Here is a 17,886-nt window from a genome sequence, read left to right as displayed (position 1 = left end):
TGAGTAGGCGTGACGGATCATAAAAGACCAAAAGTTCGCTCAGGTACTGTGGCGCGAGACCATTTAGTGCTTTATAGGTCAATAGTAGTATTTTATAATCAATACGAAATTTGATTGGGAGCCAATGCAGTGTGGATAAGATAGGGGTGATGTGGTCATATCTTCTGGTTCTAGTAAGGACTCTCGCTGCTGCATTCTGGACTAACTGGAGCTTGTTTATGCATCTACTGGAACATCCAGACAGTAAGGCATTACAATAATCCAACCTAGAGGTAACAAAAGCATGAACTAATTTTTCTGCATCGTGTAGTGACAATATATTTCTTATTTTAGCAATATTTCTGAGATGAAAGAAAGCAATCCTAGTTATATTATCTACATGAGCTTCAAAAGAAAGACTAGAGTCGATAATCACACCAAGGTCTTTTACTGCTGCACATGATGAAACAGAAAGGTCATCCAGAGTTATTATGTAATCAGAAAGCTTACTTCTAGCTGCATGTGGTCCTAGTACAAGTACTTCTGTCTTGTCAGAATTAAGTAAGAGAAAGTTAATAAGCATCCAGTTTCTAATGTCTTTTACACATTCCTCAACTTTATTAAGCTGGTGTCTGTCATCTGGCTTTGCTGAAACATACAACTGTGTGTCATCAGCGTAACAGTGGAAGCTAATACCATGCTTACGAATAATTTTGCCCAGAGGTAGCATATATAAAGAAAAGAGCAGTGGGCCTAAAACAGAGCCTTGCGGAACACCAAACTTTACCTTAGCATGTACCTTATTTTATGTCCTGTGTATTTACTGTCCTGTGTATTTACTGCCCTGTGTATTTACTGCCCTGTGTATTTACTGCCCTGTGTATTTACTGTTCTGTGTATTTACTGTCCTGTGTATTTACTGCCCTGTGTATTTACTGCCCTGTGTATTTACTGCCCTGTGTATTTACTGCCCTGTGTATTTACTGCCCTGTGTATTTACTGCCCTGTGTATTTACTGTCCTGTGTATTTACTGTCCTGTGTATTTACTGTCCCGTGTATTTACTGCCCCGTGTATTTACTGCCCCGTGTATTTACTGTCCCGTGTATTTACTGTCCCGTGTATTTACTGCCCTGTGTATTTACTGTTCTGTGTATTTACTGCCCTGTGTATTTACTGTTCTGTGTATTTACTGCCCTGTGTATTTACTGCCCTGTGTATTTACTGCCCTGTGTATTTACTGTTCTGTGTATTTACTGCCCTGTGTATTTACTGTTCTGTGTATTTACTGTTCTGTGTATTTACTGTTCTGTGTATTTACTGCCCTGTGTATTTACTGTCCTGTGTATTTACTGCCCTGTGTATTTACTGTTCTGTGTATTTACTGCCCTGTGTATTTACTGCCCTGTGTATTTACTGCCCTGTGTATTTACTGTTCTGTGTATTTACTGCCCTGTGTATTTACTGCCCTGTGTATTTACTGTTCTGTGTATTTACTGTTCTGTGTATTTACTGCCCTGTGTATTTACTGTCCTGTGTATTTACTGCCCTGTGTATTTACTGCCCTGTGTATTTACTGTTCTGTGTATTTACTGCCCTGTGTATTTACTGCCCTGTGTATTTACTGCCCTGTGTATTTACTGCCCTGTGTATTTACTGTTCTGCGTATTTACTGTCCTGTGTATTTACTGCCCTGTGTATTTACTGTCCTGTGTATTTACTGCCCTGTGTATTTACTGCCCTGTGTATTTACTGCCCTGTGTATTTACTGTCCTGTGTATTTACTGTCCTGTGTATTTACTGCCCTGTGTATTTACTGTTCTGTGTATTTACTGCCCTGTGTATTTACTGTCCTGTGTATTTACTGTCCTGTGTATTTACTGCCCTGTGTATTTACTGTTCTGTGTATTTACTGTCCTGTGTATTTACTGCCCTGTGTATTTACTGTTCTGTGTATTTACTGTCCTGTGTATTTACTGTCCTGTGTATTTACTGCCCTGTGTATTTACTGTTCTGTGTATTTACTGCCCTGTGTATTTACTGTTCTGTGTATTTACTGCCCTGTGTATTTACTGTTCTGTGTATTTACTGCCCTGTGTATTTACTGCCCTGTGTATTTACTGTTCTGTGTATTTACTGCCCTGTGTATTTACTGTCCTGTGTATTTACTGTCCTGTGTATTTACTGCCCTGTGTATTTACTTCTGACTTTCTCTGCTGAGGAGGAGACAATCCACCAGGACCTTCAGTTTCTCTGGTCATTTTATTAAGCCTGAAAGAAATGGCTGTCTGGGTCTAAAGCCATTCCTCTTGTGAAGATGTTAAAACATCATATAGCAAGACAGTGTGCAGAGGTCAGAGGGTACGTTGGTCTAAATTGGCCAATTATGTTAAAAGCATCTTGAGTGAGAGAAGATGGCAGCCCTGTCTTTGGCTTTAAATAGCTGGGATTCTGTAATGTCCATATGCTCAGGCAGCTGTGAAAAGGCTGACGAGGGAATGTGCCTGTTTCATTGTTCCTGCACCATCACTGAGCGTCTCATGTTTGTGTGAACTTCCAGCTCTCCCTTTTAGTTATGCTGTCATAGCTAGTCTTGCCGGAGTCCCTGCTTGCTCTCTGCACGCAAAGTACATTGTCCTTAACCATTAAAGGACAAAAGCTTACCTAACAATCTCTCTCTCTCTCTTTCTGTCTCTCTCTCCATCTCTCTCTCTCCCTCACTCTCTGTCGAGCTACACATGCTACTCCTGAGATGCCAGTGATCCTGACCCCTTCTGCTCCTCCTTCTGCCTGATCCATCCTGATGCCCTACTTCTGGTTGGAGTTCTCATCGGTTGGAGATCACTCGCTGCTGCTGGGGCCCCATATGGACGGCCTGAAGAACTGTTTGGATTGCTGGGGATGGCGCCACCTGGGGGCTGTGGAGATGGCTTGGGGATCACATATGGGGAGCTGTACTGTACTGTACTGTACTGTAATGGCTTGGGGCTGAGATTGCTGTAGTGGCTTTGGGGCTGCAGTTGCCATGAACACCTTCGTACTCAGGACTCCATCAGTGGACAGTGGATAGATTTTAACCAACCGGACTTCTTGCAAAAACTGTGATGAATTTATTGGTTGCACAATTGCACTATTTGTCCATATAGTACACAATAATAGAAGGGAATGATTTATAATTGCACCCAGATGAGGATGGGTTTCCTTTTGAGTCTGGTTCCTCTCAAGGTTTCTTCCTCATATCATCTCAGAGAGTTTTTCCTTGCCACCGTCGCCTCTGGCTCATTCATTAGGGATAAATTCACTGGGATAAATTCACATATTTACAATATATTTTTTGTGAATCCATTTATTTCTGTAAAGCTGCTTTGTGACAATATCCATTGTTAAAAGCACTATACAAATAAAATTGAATTGAACTGAATCACCACAATCAGTATCACCATCAACACCACAGCATCCAGCTGACAGAAAGCTCTGGGATCTGCTTGACACTGCTGAGGTCCAAAGATAAAGTATGCTGTATGACCAAAATCTAACCTGACCATCACACCCATATGAGGTTCTTCCCCAAACTGTTCCCACAAAGTTGGAAGCACACAACTGTATAGAATGCCTTTGTAAATAAAGGATACAATTTCCCTTCACTGTAAATAAAGGGCCCACACCTGGTTTTGGAATGGGCACATATGGGTGTGATGGTCAGGTGTCCGTATACTTTCGGCCATATAGTGTATGTTCTATGTTGATTTCTGCTGTTGGAGGCATTGGATCAGATTGACTACATGTTCCTTCTGTTTGTTTACGTATTTAAAAGACCCAAAACTCCCAGCGTCAGAGGACCAACTAAACTACTGAGTAACTCATAAATTGCTTTATCAAGTTGCAATTCAATACCTAATCACACCAGCATCCTCTGTATCCTGCGAGAGGATGGCAAGATTGGCAAAATAGCGAAATAGCCAGAGAAGAAGCCGCCTGAAGCCCAGCAAAGTGGAGCAAATACTGTTATTAAATAAAAATCTTCAACACACACACACACACACACAGTTCGACATTCACAATCCATACAGCACCATATACACTGTCCTTTCTCTTTATAATGTTGCACAAACATCCCATATGGGGATATGATCTTCTTTCACCTTTGCTCACCTTTCCTCACAGCAAACCTGTTCTCCCTTCACATGGACTACTTGTGCAAATCAAACCCATGAATATACAGTACGTAATACAACATGAAATCTAATGTTTAATTAGTAATCATAACATTCGACTGATTGGTGCTTATATACTTTCATACTGTTTGCAGTGATGGCAGCAAATCTCCGGAACAAGACATTTTAAAAATCACACTCATAATGTTTTCACATACATAACATTTATTGAAGCACTTTAACAGAATGTTATCAGCAGAAAACAATGAATACACAGAATTCTCAGGCACATAATGGATTAAAACTATGAAATCAACAAGGTGCTCCACAGCCTTAACTTTCTGGCTGCAATAATTACTGCGCACCACTAGATGTCACTGTGCTCCCAGTTAAAAAAATATGAGGCACATTAATATAACCAAATATACAGTCCCCAAAGAACCAGTATACCGCGATTCACTACAGTGCATTCGTGTATAAGTTTAAGCCAGGTTAAAACAGAGATAAGGTCTCACCTTGTAGCCTATTGCGAATGCGAGTTTCTCATCAGTTTTAGGTTGAACTGGTGTGAGGACTCTCAGACTGCGGACAGGCACAGTTCCCCTTCACTTCTATATTTCAGATCCTTCTGCCTACCAGCCAAAGCTAGCACACGACAGTCTACTTCAGGCTATAACCCAGCAACAACATGTAGATCCAAATGTTACAGCAATAAACTAATCAATTATGATACATTTCATAATTTCAAGGTTAAAGCTATCAGATGTTGTTCATGCTGTAGTACCATAAGACGTGTGATAGAGGTTCACGTCAGTAGATGTGTGCAATGAATATATTAATTTTCCCATCACACCAGATTTTAACCATAGTTTTTTTGAGTTTTTTTTTTCTTTCAAAGAACAGGCATTTCAATTTCCGTTCCAAGTTCAGCCCTTCCGCCTTTCTAATAATAACAATAATAACAATAATAATAATAACTTTTATTTCTCTAGCATGCTGCGTGTTTGAGATGTATGCAGACAGCCGGGTCACCCATGATGAATAGAGGCATATAGATACTACAGGATTTGGACTCCTATATGTCTCCAATATGGAGCAAGCCATTAAAAAAAGGGTTAAATTAGTAAAATCAAATTAAATAAATTAAAGTTTGGTAACAAACATATAATACATATTGTGTATCATAGAAATGTCCTTAAATATCGTGATAATGATATTTTGTCACTCTAGACATGAGGCACAAGTCTTTCTCATGAAAGGGGTCTGTGTGGGAGCGATGCCCCACTGAGGAGAGATAGTCACCTCAAACATCTCCCTCACTGCCTGAGGCACAGGAGGCATATGCAACCCACTGTGAGTGTAAAATACATCAACCGGCTGGAACCAAGGGAGGCTGATCTAGACCTCAAATCCTGCTTACCAGTTCCTGAGACACTGCCATGTGCTGGTCGATTCAGACAAAGTTGTGACAGACAGATATATTAATCACCAGGTTGGCATGAGGTTGGATGACTGACTTAGCCTTGCACAAATGTTCCTCATGTGGGTTAGCCTCACTGAGAGCAACTCACTTGCCAGGATGAGACAATGGTGCAGGGAATGCCCTGTTGAGACCCAGAAGTCGTGTCCCAGATGTGGGAAAAGGTTGGTAGGGCACAGACGGACCTGGGCTCAGAACGGGCTCAGAAATTTGTCAAAACCTTTCTGAAGTGAGCAAGGTGTCCTTGTACGCAAGAGTCCACTGTGGCATCTCATGCCGTGGGATCGCTCATACTAGAGTCCCTTAAGAGTTCCCCTTACAAGCGCATCTATAAGCACATCCTTCAAGATGTCAGACTTTGAATGATTTCTGGTAAATTAGAGTTTGGGGATGCACACTGTGAACTGATGGGAAATTCAATTCAAGTTACAGAGTCTGTTACAGTTAATGCAATATTTTTGTTAAACCTCTTGAATTAAAGCTGAAAGTCTACACTTCAATCCCATCTTGACTGCTTCTTTTCAAATCCATTGTGGTGGTGTACAGAGGCAACATTAACAAAATTGTGTCACTGTCCAAATATTCATATACCTAACTGTATATCCCTTTATATTTATAATCTATGTGTTAGTAGCGCAATCACTAAAGATCAGGAACCATTTCAAAACTTTTAACACTTTAACATTTTAAAATAAAGAAAACAAAACTATGTAATATAAAAGACAGTGTCTTCATGACTGTGAGTGACTCAGGAGTTGAAGAATAGTTTGTTGTTTCTACTATATAATCCACTATTCTAATCTCAGCACTACTGATAACTACTATCACTTGCTGGAAGAGCACTTTGATAGGCACTATTTAAAATGACGCAGTGATCTACAATTAATACACTGTTCCTGATTTCTTTGTGCTCTGATCATATCTGCACATACACTGTTTTCATACAGCTGCCAGTGTTTACTGTGAAGTCCTCTAGGAAGTCTCGTCCGGGCTGGACCAATACGTCCTCTCTCTTGCGTGAATCCGCTGGTGTCTTTCAAGATAACTTAGTCGTGTAAAACTCTTTCCACACTGTATACAGTAATACGGTTTCTCTCCTGTGTGAATGCGCTGGTGTCGCTGAAGTGTACAGTGTTGAGTAAAACTCTTCCCACACTCTGAACACTGATATGGCCGCTTTCCTGTGTGAATGTGCTGATGTCGCTGGAGATGACTACTTCGAATGAAACTCTTCCCACACTGCGAGCACTGGTATGGCTTCTCGCCGGTGTGAACACGCTGGTGTTCTTTCAGAGTAGCTCTCTCACTAAAACTCTTTCCACACTGGATGCACTGATACGGCTTCTCTCCACTGTGAATGTGCTGATGTATTTGGAGATGACTCTGTCGATTAAAACTCTTCCCACACTCTGAGCACTGATAGGGTTTCGCCCCAGTGTGAATTCTCTGGTGTTTTTTGAGAGTACGTCTCCCACTAAAACTCTTTCCACACTGTGAACAGTGATATGGCTTCTCTCCGGTGTGTGTGCGTTGGTGTATTTGGAGACGGCTGTTTTGAGAAAAACACTTTCCACACTCTGAGCACTGATATGGCTTCTCTCCAGTGTGAATGCGCTGATGAGTTTGGAGATTCTGCTGTTGAGCGAAACGCTTCCCACAGTGTAAGCAGTGATACGGTTTCTCTCCGGTGTGAACGCTCTGGTGTTGTTGTAGAGTTTTCTTGTGATTAAAACTCTTCCCACACTGTGAGCACTGATACGGCTTCTCTCCAGTGTGAATGCGCTGATGTGTTTGGAGATTCTGCTGTTGAGCGAAACTCTTCCCACACTGGATGCACTGATATGGTTTTTCTCCTGTGTGAGTGCGCTTGTGTATTTGGAGGGTACTCTGTCGATTAAAACTCTTCCCACACTCTGAGCAGTGATATACTTGATCTCCAGTGTGAATTCTCTGGTGATCTCTGAGGTATCCCAGTTTAGTAAAACTCTTCCCACAGTCTGAGCAGTGGAAGATTTTTTCCCACATTAGTTTGGGTGAGGTCTTCTTGAGGAGAGAACCAGACTGACTGCTGGAGCTCACTGGGGACAAACTCTCAGATTTGATTTCTCCAAATTTCTGAAATAGTGCCATCTCTTGATGTGTTTGTGAAGGTCAGTTTGAAAGGTGTAAGAAACTGGACATAAGCAGCAGGAGATGACTTGTAACATTATTCCTTTCTGGATCAGAAAAGGTAGAAATAAAATAAACTTAATTTGAAATGCAACAAATTATTTTTTAATAGACAAAACAGATAAACAGAAAAACACACTGAATGTAATGAGTGTTTCTCATAAACCTAGGCATAATTTCATCTGGCTGGAGCTTTAATCTAATTTGGGTGAGTCTGTACCCATGAGAGCCTCAGATTCCTGTTCCTGGCTGACAGGAGTGGAACCTGACGTGGTTTTCTGCTGATGCTTTTCTGCTCACCACGCTTGTAAAGAGTGCTTATTTGACTTACTATATCCTTCCTGACAGCTTGAACCAGTTATCAACAAGGTGTTTCCACCCACAGAACTGTCGCTCACTCAGTGTTTTTTTCCCGCACCATTCTGTGTAAACTCTAGAGACTGTTGTGTGTGAAAATCCCAGGAGATCAGCAGTTTCTGAAAAACTCAAACCAACACATCTGGCACCAACACCCATGCCACGGTTAAAGTCACAGAGATCACATTTTTTCCTCATTCTGATGTTTGATGTGAACATTAACTGAAGCTCTTGACCTGCATCTGCATGATTTTATGCATTGTGCTGCTGCCACACGATTGGCTGATTAGATAACTGCAGGTATACAGGTGTTCCTGTTAAAGTGTGTGTGTGTGTGTGTGTATACATTATATATATATATATATATATATATATATATATATATATATATATATATATATATATATATATATATATATATATATATATATATATATATATATATATGACTTTGTTAGTACAATTCTGAAATGAGGGAAGTGGGGAGTCAGAGGTTAAGGCTTTGAGCTACAGATCAGAAGGTTGTGAGTTCAAATCCCCGCTGCAGCCAGATGAGGGGAATGTAAATGTCATTTTGCTCTGACAGCTTCACAGAGACTGTGGGGTATTTATTTATGATTTATTATGCTTCTTTTTTCCTTCCTTTTTCAGCCCTCATATGAGATGTTTCTCCTTATAACTAGAGGTGTTTATTTTTATGCTTTTCTAGTCATAACAAGATTTATGAGCTTTAAATAAATAAATATATTATATATTGTGTACATTCAGCCTCTAACAGTTAGCAGCTCAGGTAAAGAAGACTGGGTTTAACTTACCTCGCCTTGGCTTTAAAGCAGAATTCATTTAACCTCCTCAAGTAAGGACACAACAAGCTTTTATTTTTAATCTGATACTCTCCAGCTGTCTGATTAAAACCTGATCAGAAATATACAGACAGTCAGATGGGAAAACTGCAGCTCGTCTTCTTCTGTGTCTGTGAGTTTATGGTGGATTGAGAAGAGGAGGCTCACACCGCCACCTAGTGAGGAAATGAGAAAAATCTAACTTTTAATTGAGCTAAATTTATTCTAAGGAAAAAATTCAAGGGGAGAACACACACACACACACACACACACACACGGTAACCTGAGGTTAGGATTGAACTGGGGAACCTGGAGCTATGATAATACTCACTATTATTATATTCTTAAATAAATCTGTGCTGGAATTATAAGCTTGTAAATGTGTGGGGTTTTTTTTGTTTTGTTTTTTTACACTGGAAGAGTCCCTGACTGCAAAATATAAAATCATTTCAAGCAATAAGCTTGTACAAAAAACATTTTATCCCTTATTGAACTACATTTTATACCATACTGAGAAGTCTAACAGGATGGTTAGGAGAAATAATCTGATGCAGTGTTTGTACAGTGACGACTAATAAAAAAGAGTTCAGGAAAGACATCAGTGTCGTGCACACACAGAGTTTCTGCCGGTGGAGTTAATTAATAAATGGTTTTTATTTACTCCTGTCAGCCAAGAACAGGAATCTGAGACTATCATGAGCACAGACTCACCCACACTGGACAGCTGAAGGGAAAAAAATCACCTGGTCTTTTTTCTAGACGTGTTAAACAACTTAGAACATGGCACCTTTGGTGGCAGACCACCCAATTTTTAGATGAGCAAAAGTATTGGAACAGATAGTCTTAAAGTAAATAACATTTAATATTTGGCTGCGTATCTCTTGCTTGAAATAACTGCATCAAGCTGGTGACCCAGTGACATCACCAAACTGCTGCATTCTTCTTCTGTGATGCTTTTGCAGGCTTGTAGCAGCAGCTTCTTTCAGTTGTTGATAGTTTTGGGGGGTTTCTCCCTTCAGTCTCCTCTTCAGGAGGTGAAATGCTTCTCAGTTGGGTTAAGGTCTGCTGATGGACTTGGCCAGTCTAAAACCTTCCACTTTCCCCCTGATGAAGTGCTTTGTTGTGTTGCAGTGTGTTTTGGGTCGTTGTCTTGCTGCATGATGAAGTTCCTCCCAATTAGATTGGATGCATTTCTCTGTAAATTGGCAGACAGAATGTTTCTGTAGGTTTCTGAATTCATTCTGCTGCTACCATCATGAGATCCATCATAAGTAAAGATTAGTTCCAGAAGCAGCCATGTGAGCCCAAGCCATGACACTACCTCCACCATGCTCGACACATGAGCTCGTATGGTTTGGATCATGAGCAGATCCTTTCTTTCACCACACTTTGGCCTTTCCAGCACTTTGGTAGGGGTTAGTCTTGGTTCCAGAACTTTTGTGGATCATCTCTGTATTTCTCTGTGAATTCCAATCTGGCCTTCTGACTCTTACTGCTGATGAGAGGTTTTCATCTTGTGGTTTGGCCTCTATATTTTTGCTCTCAAAGTCTTCTTCAAATGATGGATTGTGATACCTTCACCCTGCCCTGTGGAGGTTGTTGGTGATGTAACTGACTGTTGTTTTTGGGTTTTTCTTCACAGCTCTCACAATGTTTCTGTCATCAGCTGCTGTTGTTTCCTTGGCCGACCTGTTCAGTGTCTGGTTGTTAGTAAACCAGTGGTTTCTTTCTTTTTCAGGATATTCCACACTGTTGTATTGGATATGCCCAATGCTTGTGCAATGGGTCTGATTGATTTTCCCTCTTTTCTCAGTTTCAAAATGGCTTGCTTTTCATACTGCAATGTGATAACTCACACAGTCTGAAAATTCTTTTGCACGTCAGTATGTCTATTTTAAAGTTTTATATTTATAGTCAAGTTTAGTTTCTGCACTTTTCTCTCACCATCAGTTCAAATGGGATATTTGAAATGGGAAATGTATATCATTTAACTTATATATTAGTTAATATATAAGTTATATATTAAACTGCTCACTTTATAGAAGGTAAAAATAAGGTGTAATCTTTCCAGACGCTTGCTCACACAGTCCGTAAAAAAAATTAGTAATATGATGGAAACTGATTAAAATCCCAGAGATACTCTGGGAACAATTAGAATATATTTATATACCATTAATATTAGTGTTGAGATTTTCTACTTTAGGCTTTTAGAAAGTGTTTGAGAAGCTCTTGAGAACTCTCGCTAAGCAGCTTTTGAGTGTAAAAGGTCTGTCGTGTCTCTTCACTCGGGATTTAACCCCAGTGTGAGTGTTGTGAACCCAGACTATAGAGTCATCAATCTCATGTTGACAATGGAGATCGGAACTGAGCGAGTGATCGGCCACGCCTCTTCCTCTGCTCTATATACCCTTCTCTGATTGGGACAATGGAGGAAGAGCAGGGTCAGTGTGGGTGAAAAACTGACACCAGCATCGTCCCGTGTGAAAATTAACCACCACAGTGAAGCCAACTAACACACTGCATACCAGTAATTTATTCGTCCTTTTGGACTTACCAGCTCCCAACGTACTGACCAAGTTACAGTCTGGTGATTTCATTACTTTCATTTTCTCATTCCTAACGTTCTGATCACACTATTGTAGCTACAGTATCAGACACTGGACTAACTGCCACCCTGATTAGCTTCAACAGAGTTCATCATTTCAAAGGATTGTTCACATCTGTGAAAACTGTTAAACATGCAAAATATTTTATTTAGTACAAGCATCTCTTTATTAGTGCAAAATATGTTGAAGCATTATTCTATTTAGACATAAACTCTAAAAAATAGAGACAGTAACAGAGACTGGGGACTTCAGCGACTAGTACTGACTCACAACATCGCAAAGTTACACTGCTACAATGAGACTACTTCAGATATAAATGTTGCAGAGTTTAAATTTTACATTTTTACATGACTAGTTCTGATTCACAACATTAATGAGTTATGTTGCCAAAAAGGGACTAGTTCCAATTCATAGCATCACAGAGTTGCGTAGCTACAATATTATTAGTACCGATTCACAGCGTTGTAGTGTTATGTTGCCACAATGTCATGGTGTCACACTGCTATGATGCATCTAGGATTTTTAATTTCTAGTTGTCATGATGGAGCATAGTGGCTTAGTGGTTAGTACTGTTGTCACACCTCTGTTGTCAAATCCTGCCTCTGCCCTGTGTGTGCGTGGAGTTTGCATGTTCTCCCTGTGCTTTGGGGGTTTCCTCCCCAGTCCAATGTTGTCGGTGGATTGGCATTTCCAAATTGTCCAGAGTGTGTGTGTGATTGTGCCTTGTGATGGGTTGGCACCCTGCCAGGGTGTACCCTGCCTGGATAAGCGGTACAGAGGATGGATGGATAGTTGGCATGACATACTTTGATACAACAAAACTTTGATAAATAGGAAATGTTGTGGCTATGTAATGACAACATAATTTGTCATAAAATTGGCAAATTGAAAACTGGAGTATTAAAGCAGCCCTATGAAGTGTCTGTTCCATATAGGTAAAGTACAAACACAGGGGATTCCTCAAAAGTGTAAACAGACAGTACATCTCCTATATGATGGATAGACAGACAGACAGACAGATAGGAATGTGAGACAGATCATTGGTGTATATGAATCAGAGGGGAAGGGGCTGTGTTTTCCCTCCAAACCCCGCGGTCTCATCATGCCATGGGAAAACACCGTGAAGAAGAATGGCTGTATTGTTCACGCTGTCAGGGAATTACGCACTTGTTTCCGCTGGTCTGAACCTGCTGAGACAAGCTGAGTGGCAGGAGGCCATTATTCATACCGCTTCATCGTACTGCCTCTGTTTTACATGTTGCTTCATGACCTCTGGGTAGACTTCTTGGATGAAGCTACTTGTTTTTCGTGTGAAAAAACCTCAACGTGTCCCAATTTCCAGCCCTGGAACACGATCTTCACCACCGGAACCCTACTCCATCCAAGCTAACTAACTTTATAAAGAACAAGTCTAGTAGTCTAAATGGCAAAACACACATGTGGCTCATTTTAAACTGAAACAGAGATAAATAAAATGTTTTGTGATGTCTCGGATTGATTAACACGAAGCAGGGTACTCCTTTCAGTATCAGTGTTCATAAGTACCAAGAAACACATGTCTAAAGTTCGGTCTGGAAAAAAGGTACCAATGCATCCCTAGATGTGTTTACATGATAAACTATAAGAAACTGGTACAATTAAAGACCAATGTTTTCCTACGATTCAGCATGTTCGTTTTATTCTGATAGCGCCGTCGTCTGAAGGTGTGCTACAGGTCAGGGGTGAAGTTCCTTTCCTCCTCCTGATTGGTGGATTGGTCTGTTATAGAACGCTGTATCTGTCAGAACACTTAATCACGCTCGGGACGTGGTGCTAGCGGGAGGTCAGAGAGCTGTGAAAGAAACCTAACTGCAAATCATTCAAGTATTATTTTACACACTGTGAGTGTGGTAGAGCATTATTTTACTAGATTACTGATTCTTTAATATTATTGTTATTTATTTATACTATATTGTTCATAGTGGAGATAATTACTGGTGCTGGTCAGGATGTCTGATTATATTCTGGAAAAGAAAAGCAGCTCAACACTTCTGAGGTCTAACATTCAAAAGGTAAACTCTAAAAAGTCTCCTTTTTACTTAAAAAATAGATATAGTAATTTGCATGAACCTTTACGAAGTAATTATAGCTTAAGCATTATTAAATAAAAATACAGAAATGAACTTATTACTGTGAGATTTAAAAAAAAACTGTAAAAAAAATTAAAATATACAAATTTATTTAATTTGGTTTTACTTACCTAATATTCATATAATATAACTTTTTTAGTATTCAGAATTAAATTTTCTCCATTTATTTTTGACAAATACAAAAATAATTTTTTAAATTACTTTGTATGTTCAAAGCCTAGACATTGTTCGATGACCCACTCAGAATTAATTGGTTGAGCAGATGGAAAATTGTGAAATTAAATACGATAAAACAACGCATCGAGATAAAATATATTTTGTTTGGTTGAAGTCACTATTTGAAGTAAATGCAACTAACATAACTTTTTTATGCCACATATATACTCATTTATCTTACTGGACTGGGTGACTTACTGTATTTCTTCATGATGCAAACATTTAACAGTAATTTACAGCATAATGTTTGTGTTTTTGTTAAAGCTTTCTAAGCCACTGATGGAGAAAAGAAGACGAGCTCGCATTAACCGCAGCCTGAGTCGACTGAAAAGCCTCCTCCTGCAGACGCTTCATAAACACGTCAGTCAGTGCACAGCATACATCACGCCAGAACCCAGTGACCTGCTTACACACGTGTGTTAAAGGTGTGTGTGTGTGTTTTCTCTCTGCAGACCACACAACATGCCAAGCTGGAGAAAGCAGATATTCTGGAACTGACAGTGAAACATATCAGAAACATGCAACAGAAAGCTGGTGAGACCCTGAAAAACTTCATGTGAAAATATTTTAAAAACTTTTCACAATGCAGTCCAGCGCCACCGTCTGACAGTTTGATGGAACGTCACACTGAAATTTATGATTTAGCTGTAAATAAACTCACACACACTCTAATGCCACTCAAGACCAATATTAAACATATAAACATTAATTAATAATATTGTAATAATTTTTTGCACAGAGTTCATCGGAGGAGACGCATCTTAATCAGAGATAATGTTTAAATATTTTCTGTATAAAATGAGGATGATGTCACACGGTGGTTCTGAGCGTTCGGGTTTGCAGAGAAGATAATGATGGTGTTTCACTTGTCAAGCGTTTACGTCTCTACTAGCGTGCCGCTGAGATGCTTGTTGTCTTTCGCACAGTGCTGGCGAGTTACCGAGCAGGGTACAGCACCTGTGCACGCGATGTGGCGCACTTCCTGGCCGGCTGTGAGTGTGTGAGCAGTGAGATGAGGGTGCGTTTGCTTGCTCACCTGGCCAGGTGTTTATCAGAGATGAACATCGTCACTCCACCAGCCACTGCAGCATGCACATCTTCTGCACAGCTCAGCAACTATAAAACCAGAACCATCCTGTTCCCAGCAGTCATGACAAACAGTGTCTTCAGAGACATACTGATGAATAACGGGATGTTTACTCCTTTAAACTCCAGTGTGGTACATGTAAACCTCAGAGGGCAGCTGTGGAGACCGTGGTAGTCGGGGGTCAGTAGGAAATTTGGTCCCCGTGACAGGTTAAAGCTTTGGGCTGGAACATTCTCATTCTCCTGGACATTTTTTGTTTCTTCTGGTCTCCTTGGCGAGATACTCGTCACTACAAAAACAAAAGTCCTGACAGTTTTGTTCAGACCTGATCCTGCTCCTCCTACCTGGGTGGAGTCAAGCCAAAAAGCCCACAAGATGCACAACATGGAACAACACACTTATCCAGTCTGAAACACACAGAGTTGATTCCACCCACTTGTTTCAATTCCACCCAGGTAGGAGGAGCTGGATCAGGTCCAACTCCACCCCCTGGACGTTTGGTTCTCTACTTGCCCTCGGAGTCCCTTAACCCCCCTATTTATAGCACACCTGGTGGTAGAAGAAACGTTAAAAAAAAAAATGAATAAATTAAAAATACCTCAAACCCTTACTGTGACTGTCAGCGTTTTCCAAGCCAGCAATGGAGAAATGTAGAAGAGTGACGTAACCCTGTTATCTAAATTTAAATCCAGATTTCTGTAAAGCTGCTCTGTCACAATGTCCATTGTTGAAGCGCAGATAAATAAAACTGAATTGAGTTGAATTATAGTTTTTCTGTGTATTTATTGCAATGCAATAGTCAGATATACTGAATGCTAGTAGTTTTTATTTTTGTTAACATTTCAGTGTTAAGTAATTTCAGGCAAATAACCTGAATTGTGTGGGATTTGTTTAACATTAACCTTCAGACTCTGCATGCACTGTCATAGAGGTCACATGATTAGAGTGTTTTCTTCATTAAAATGCATTAATTATACATTAATTATAAATGCATTAATTAATCTCTGCAACTGATCCAGAATGCAGCTGCACGATTGGTTTTCAACCTCCCTAAATTTTCCCACACCACCCCATTGCTGCGCTCCCTCCACTGGCTTCCTGTAGCTGCTGCATCAGATTTAAAACACTGACGCTTGCCTACAAAGCCAAAAACGGACCAGCACCCACTTATCTCAAAGCTCTTATCACGCCTCGAGCGCCACCACGCTCCCTCTGATCCTCTAGCAATGCTCGACTGCTCCCTCCATCTCTCAGGGTACAAGGAAGGCCTGCATCAAGACTCTTCTCTGTTCTGGCACCAAGGTGGTGGAATGAACTTCCCCTAGATGTCCGAACAGCTGAGTCACTGGCAGTCTTCAAACGACGTCTAAAGACTCACCTCTTCATAAAATACTTAAATTAGCACTTTCAGCAAAAAAAAAAAATCACCTCCCCATCAGAGTTTTGGACTGATGGTTTTCCTAGTTTGTGACCTAGTGAGCCAATATCAGAATGTATTTTTGATAGACTTCAAAGCACTATTGTAAGTCGCTCTGGATAAGAGCTTCTGCCCAAATGCCATAAATGTAAATGTAAATGTAATTAGTTCTTCATTAAAATGCATTAATTAGTTCTTTGTGAGCAAAACATTCAGTTTTAACTGATGTTGGTTATTCTTACAGTTTAAATGTACAAAAATAAGTCCATTTTTGTATTTATTATACAGTCAAAAATAAATATTTTTGCAATATCTAGAAAAAAATCAGGTCTGAAGGTGGTTAAAAAAAACTTTTTAGGCAGAAGACAAATACACAGTGCTGCTGAAAATACACAGGTTATATACTTTTTATTTTATAACATTTAAACTAAAGTTTTAATTTTGATGTCAATGAATTCCCAAAAGTAATTCACCAATTCAGCCAATTAAGCTTAGAATTCAACAAATACAAACTAAAATAAGGCAAGACTTATTTATACTATTATTATTATTATTATTATTATTATTGATCATGTTGTTTAATTGGAGCCCTGCTGACCAGCAGAGGGTGGTGTGTGTGTGTGTGTAGAATTAGAAATAAAACCAGGGAAAGGAGTGTGTGAACAGGTTCTCGCTCAGTGTTTATACACTCACACTTATTAAAGTCCACGTTCTTCTTCATACTAAAAGGACATTTATCTTTAGGGATGCACCAAAATCAAAAATGGACAAAATGCTGAAAATTTGCCATTAAAGGTTAAAAATATTGTTATACCGTCACAGAAACTTGTGGCTAGATATTATTGGAAGTCTTATAGCGGACCAAACATACTGTAATTTAGAACATTTGTGTCAGCTTTGATTGTCAGATTTGTGAAGTAATGTTCTACTGAACTTTCCCAAATTGTGTTTTTTTTTTAACCTTGTGTTTTTTTTTTTTAAATTAAGCATTACTTGAAAAGCAAAGGATAAACATTTTATATAAAAACTAAATAAATAATTGAAATGTATTATTATTGATAAGAAAATTACTAAATAAATTAGAACATCTACAACAACAACAGCAACAACAACAACAATAATAATAACAATAATAATAATAATAATAATTTCACCAACATTTTTCAATTTGGCACATTAATATTTATCTCTTTTGCAGGCAGAAAGACTCAAATTACAAACAGCAGGATTTATAAAAGCACAAACACCTCTGGCGTGTGAAACGGCTCAGAGCCCGACTCTGTATCTTGAACAAACTTTCATCAAATGTTTGTAAAACAGTGTCGGAAAGTGATGAAATAGTTTAAAATGTTAGATAATTTCTGTCAGTTGCTTCAAAATCATCATTTCACTCAAAACTTTTTCATTTTATTTGAAATAGAACAAACAACTGTTCTGAAAAAATGTGAATG

General features: G+C 39.4%; 2 protein-coding genes across 2 annotated transcripts; one reads left to right on the top strand and one right to left on the bottom strand.

Annotated features, from left to right (window-relative positions):
• Nucleotides 1-3,399: 3,399 nt before the first annotated feature.
• On the bottom strand, nt 3,400-15,059 carry LOC113525287 (zinc finger protein 239-like). Its single transcript, XM_026911764.3, has 3 exons — nt 14,968-15,059; nt 8,954-9,156; nt 3,400-7,828 (listed from the first exon to the last, which is right to left on the bottom strand). The coding sequence occupies exon 3, from the start codon at nt 7,740-7,742 to the stop codon at nt 6,585-6,587; it is 1,158 nt and encodes a 385-aa protein (XP_026767565.2). The 5' UTR covers nt 7,743-7,828; nt 8,954-9,156; nt 14,968-15,059; the 3' UTR covers nt 3,400-6,584.
• LOC113525290 (transcription factor HES-1-like) lies at nt 13,396-15,781 on the top strand. Its single transcript, XM_026911766.3, has 4 exons — nt 13,396-13,637; nt 14,196-14,291; nt 14,384-14,465; nt 14,858-15,781. Exons 1-4 carry the CDS (start codon nt 13,575-13,577, stop codon nt 15,190-15,192), a joined length of 576 nt encoding a protein of 191 aa, XP_026767567.2. The 5' UTR covers nt 13,396-13,574; the 3' UTR covers nt 15,193-15,781.
• The last annotated feature ends 2,105 nt before the right edge of the window (nt 15,782-17,886 follow it).

The sequence above is a fragment of the Pangasianodon hypophthalmus genome, chromosome 4 (genome assembly GCF_027358585.1).
Source record: "Pangasianodon hypophthalmus isolate fPanHyp1 chromosome 4, fPanHyp1.pri, whole genome shotgun sequence".
Lineage (NCBI taxonomy): Eukaryota > Metazoa > Chordata > Actinopteri > Siluriformes > Pangasiidae > Pangasianodon > Pangasianodon hypophthalmus.
Note: the sequence above shows the minus strand (reverse complement) of the source record. Positions and strands in the feature narration are given on the sequence as shown.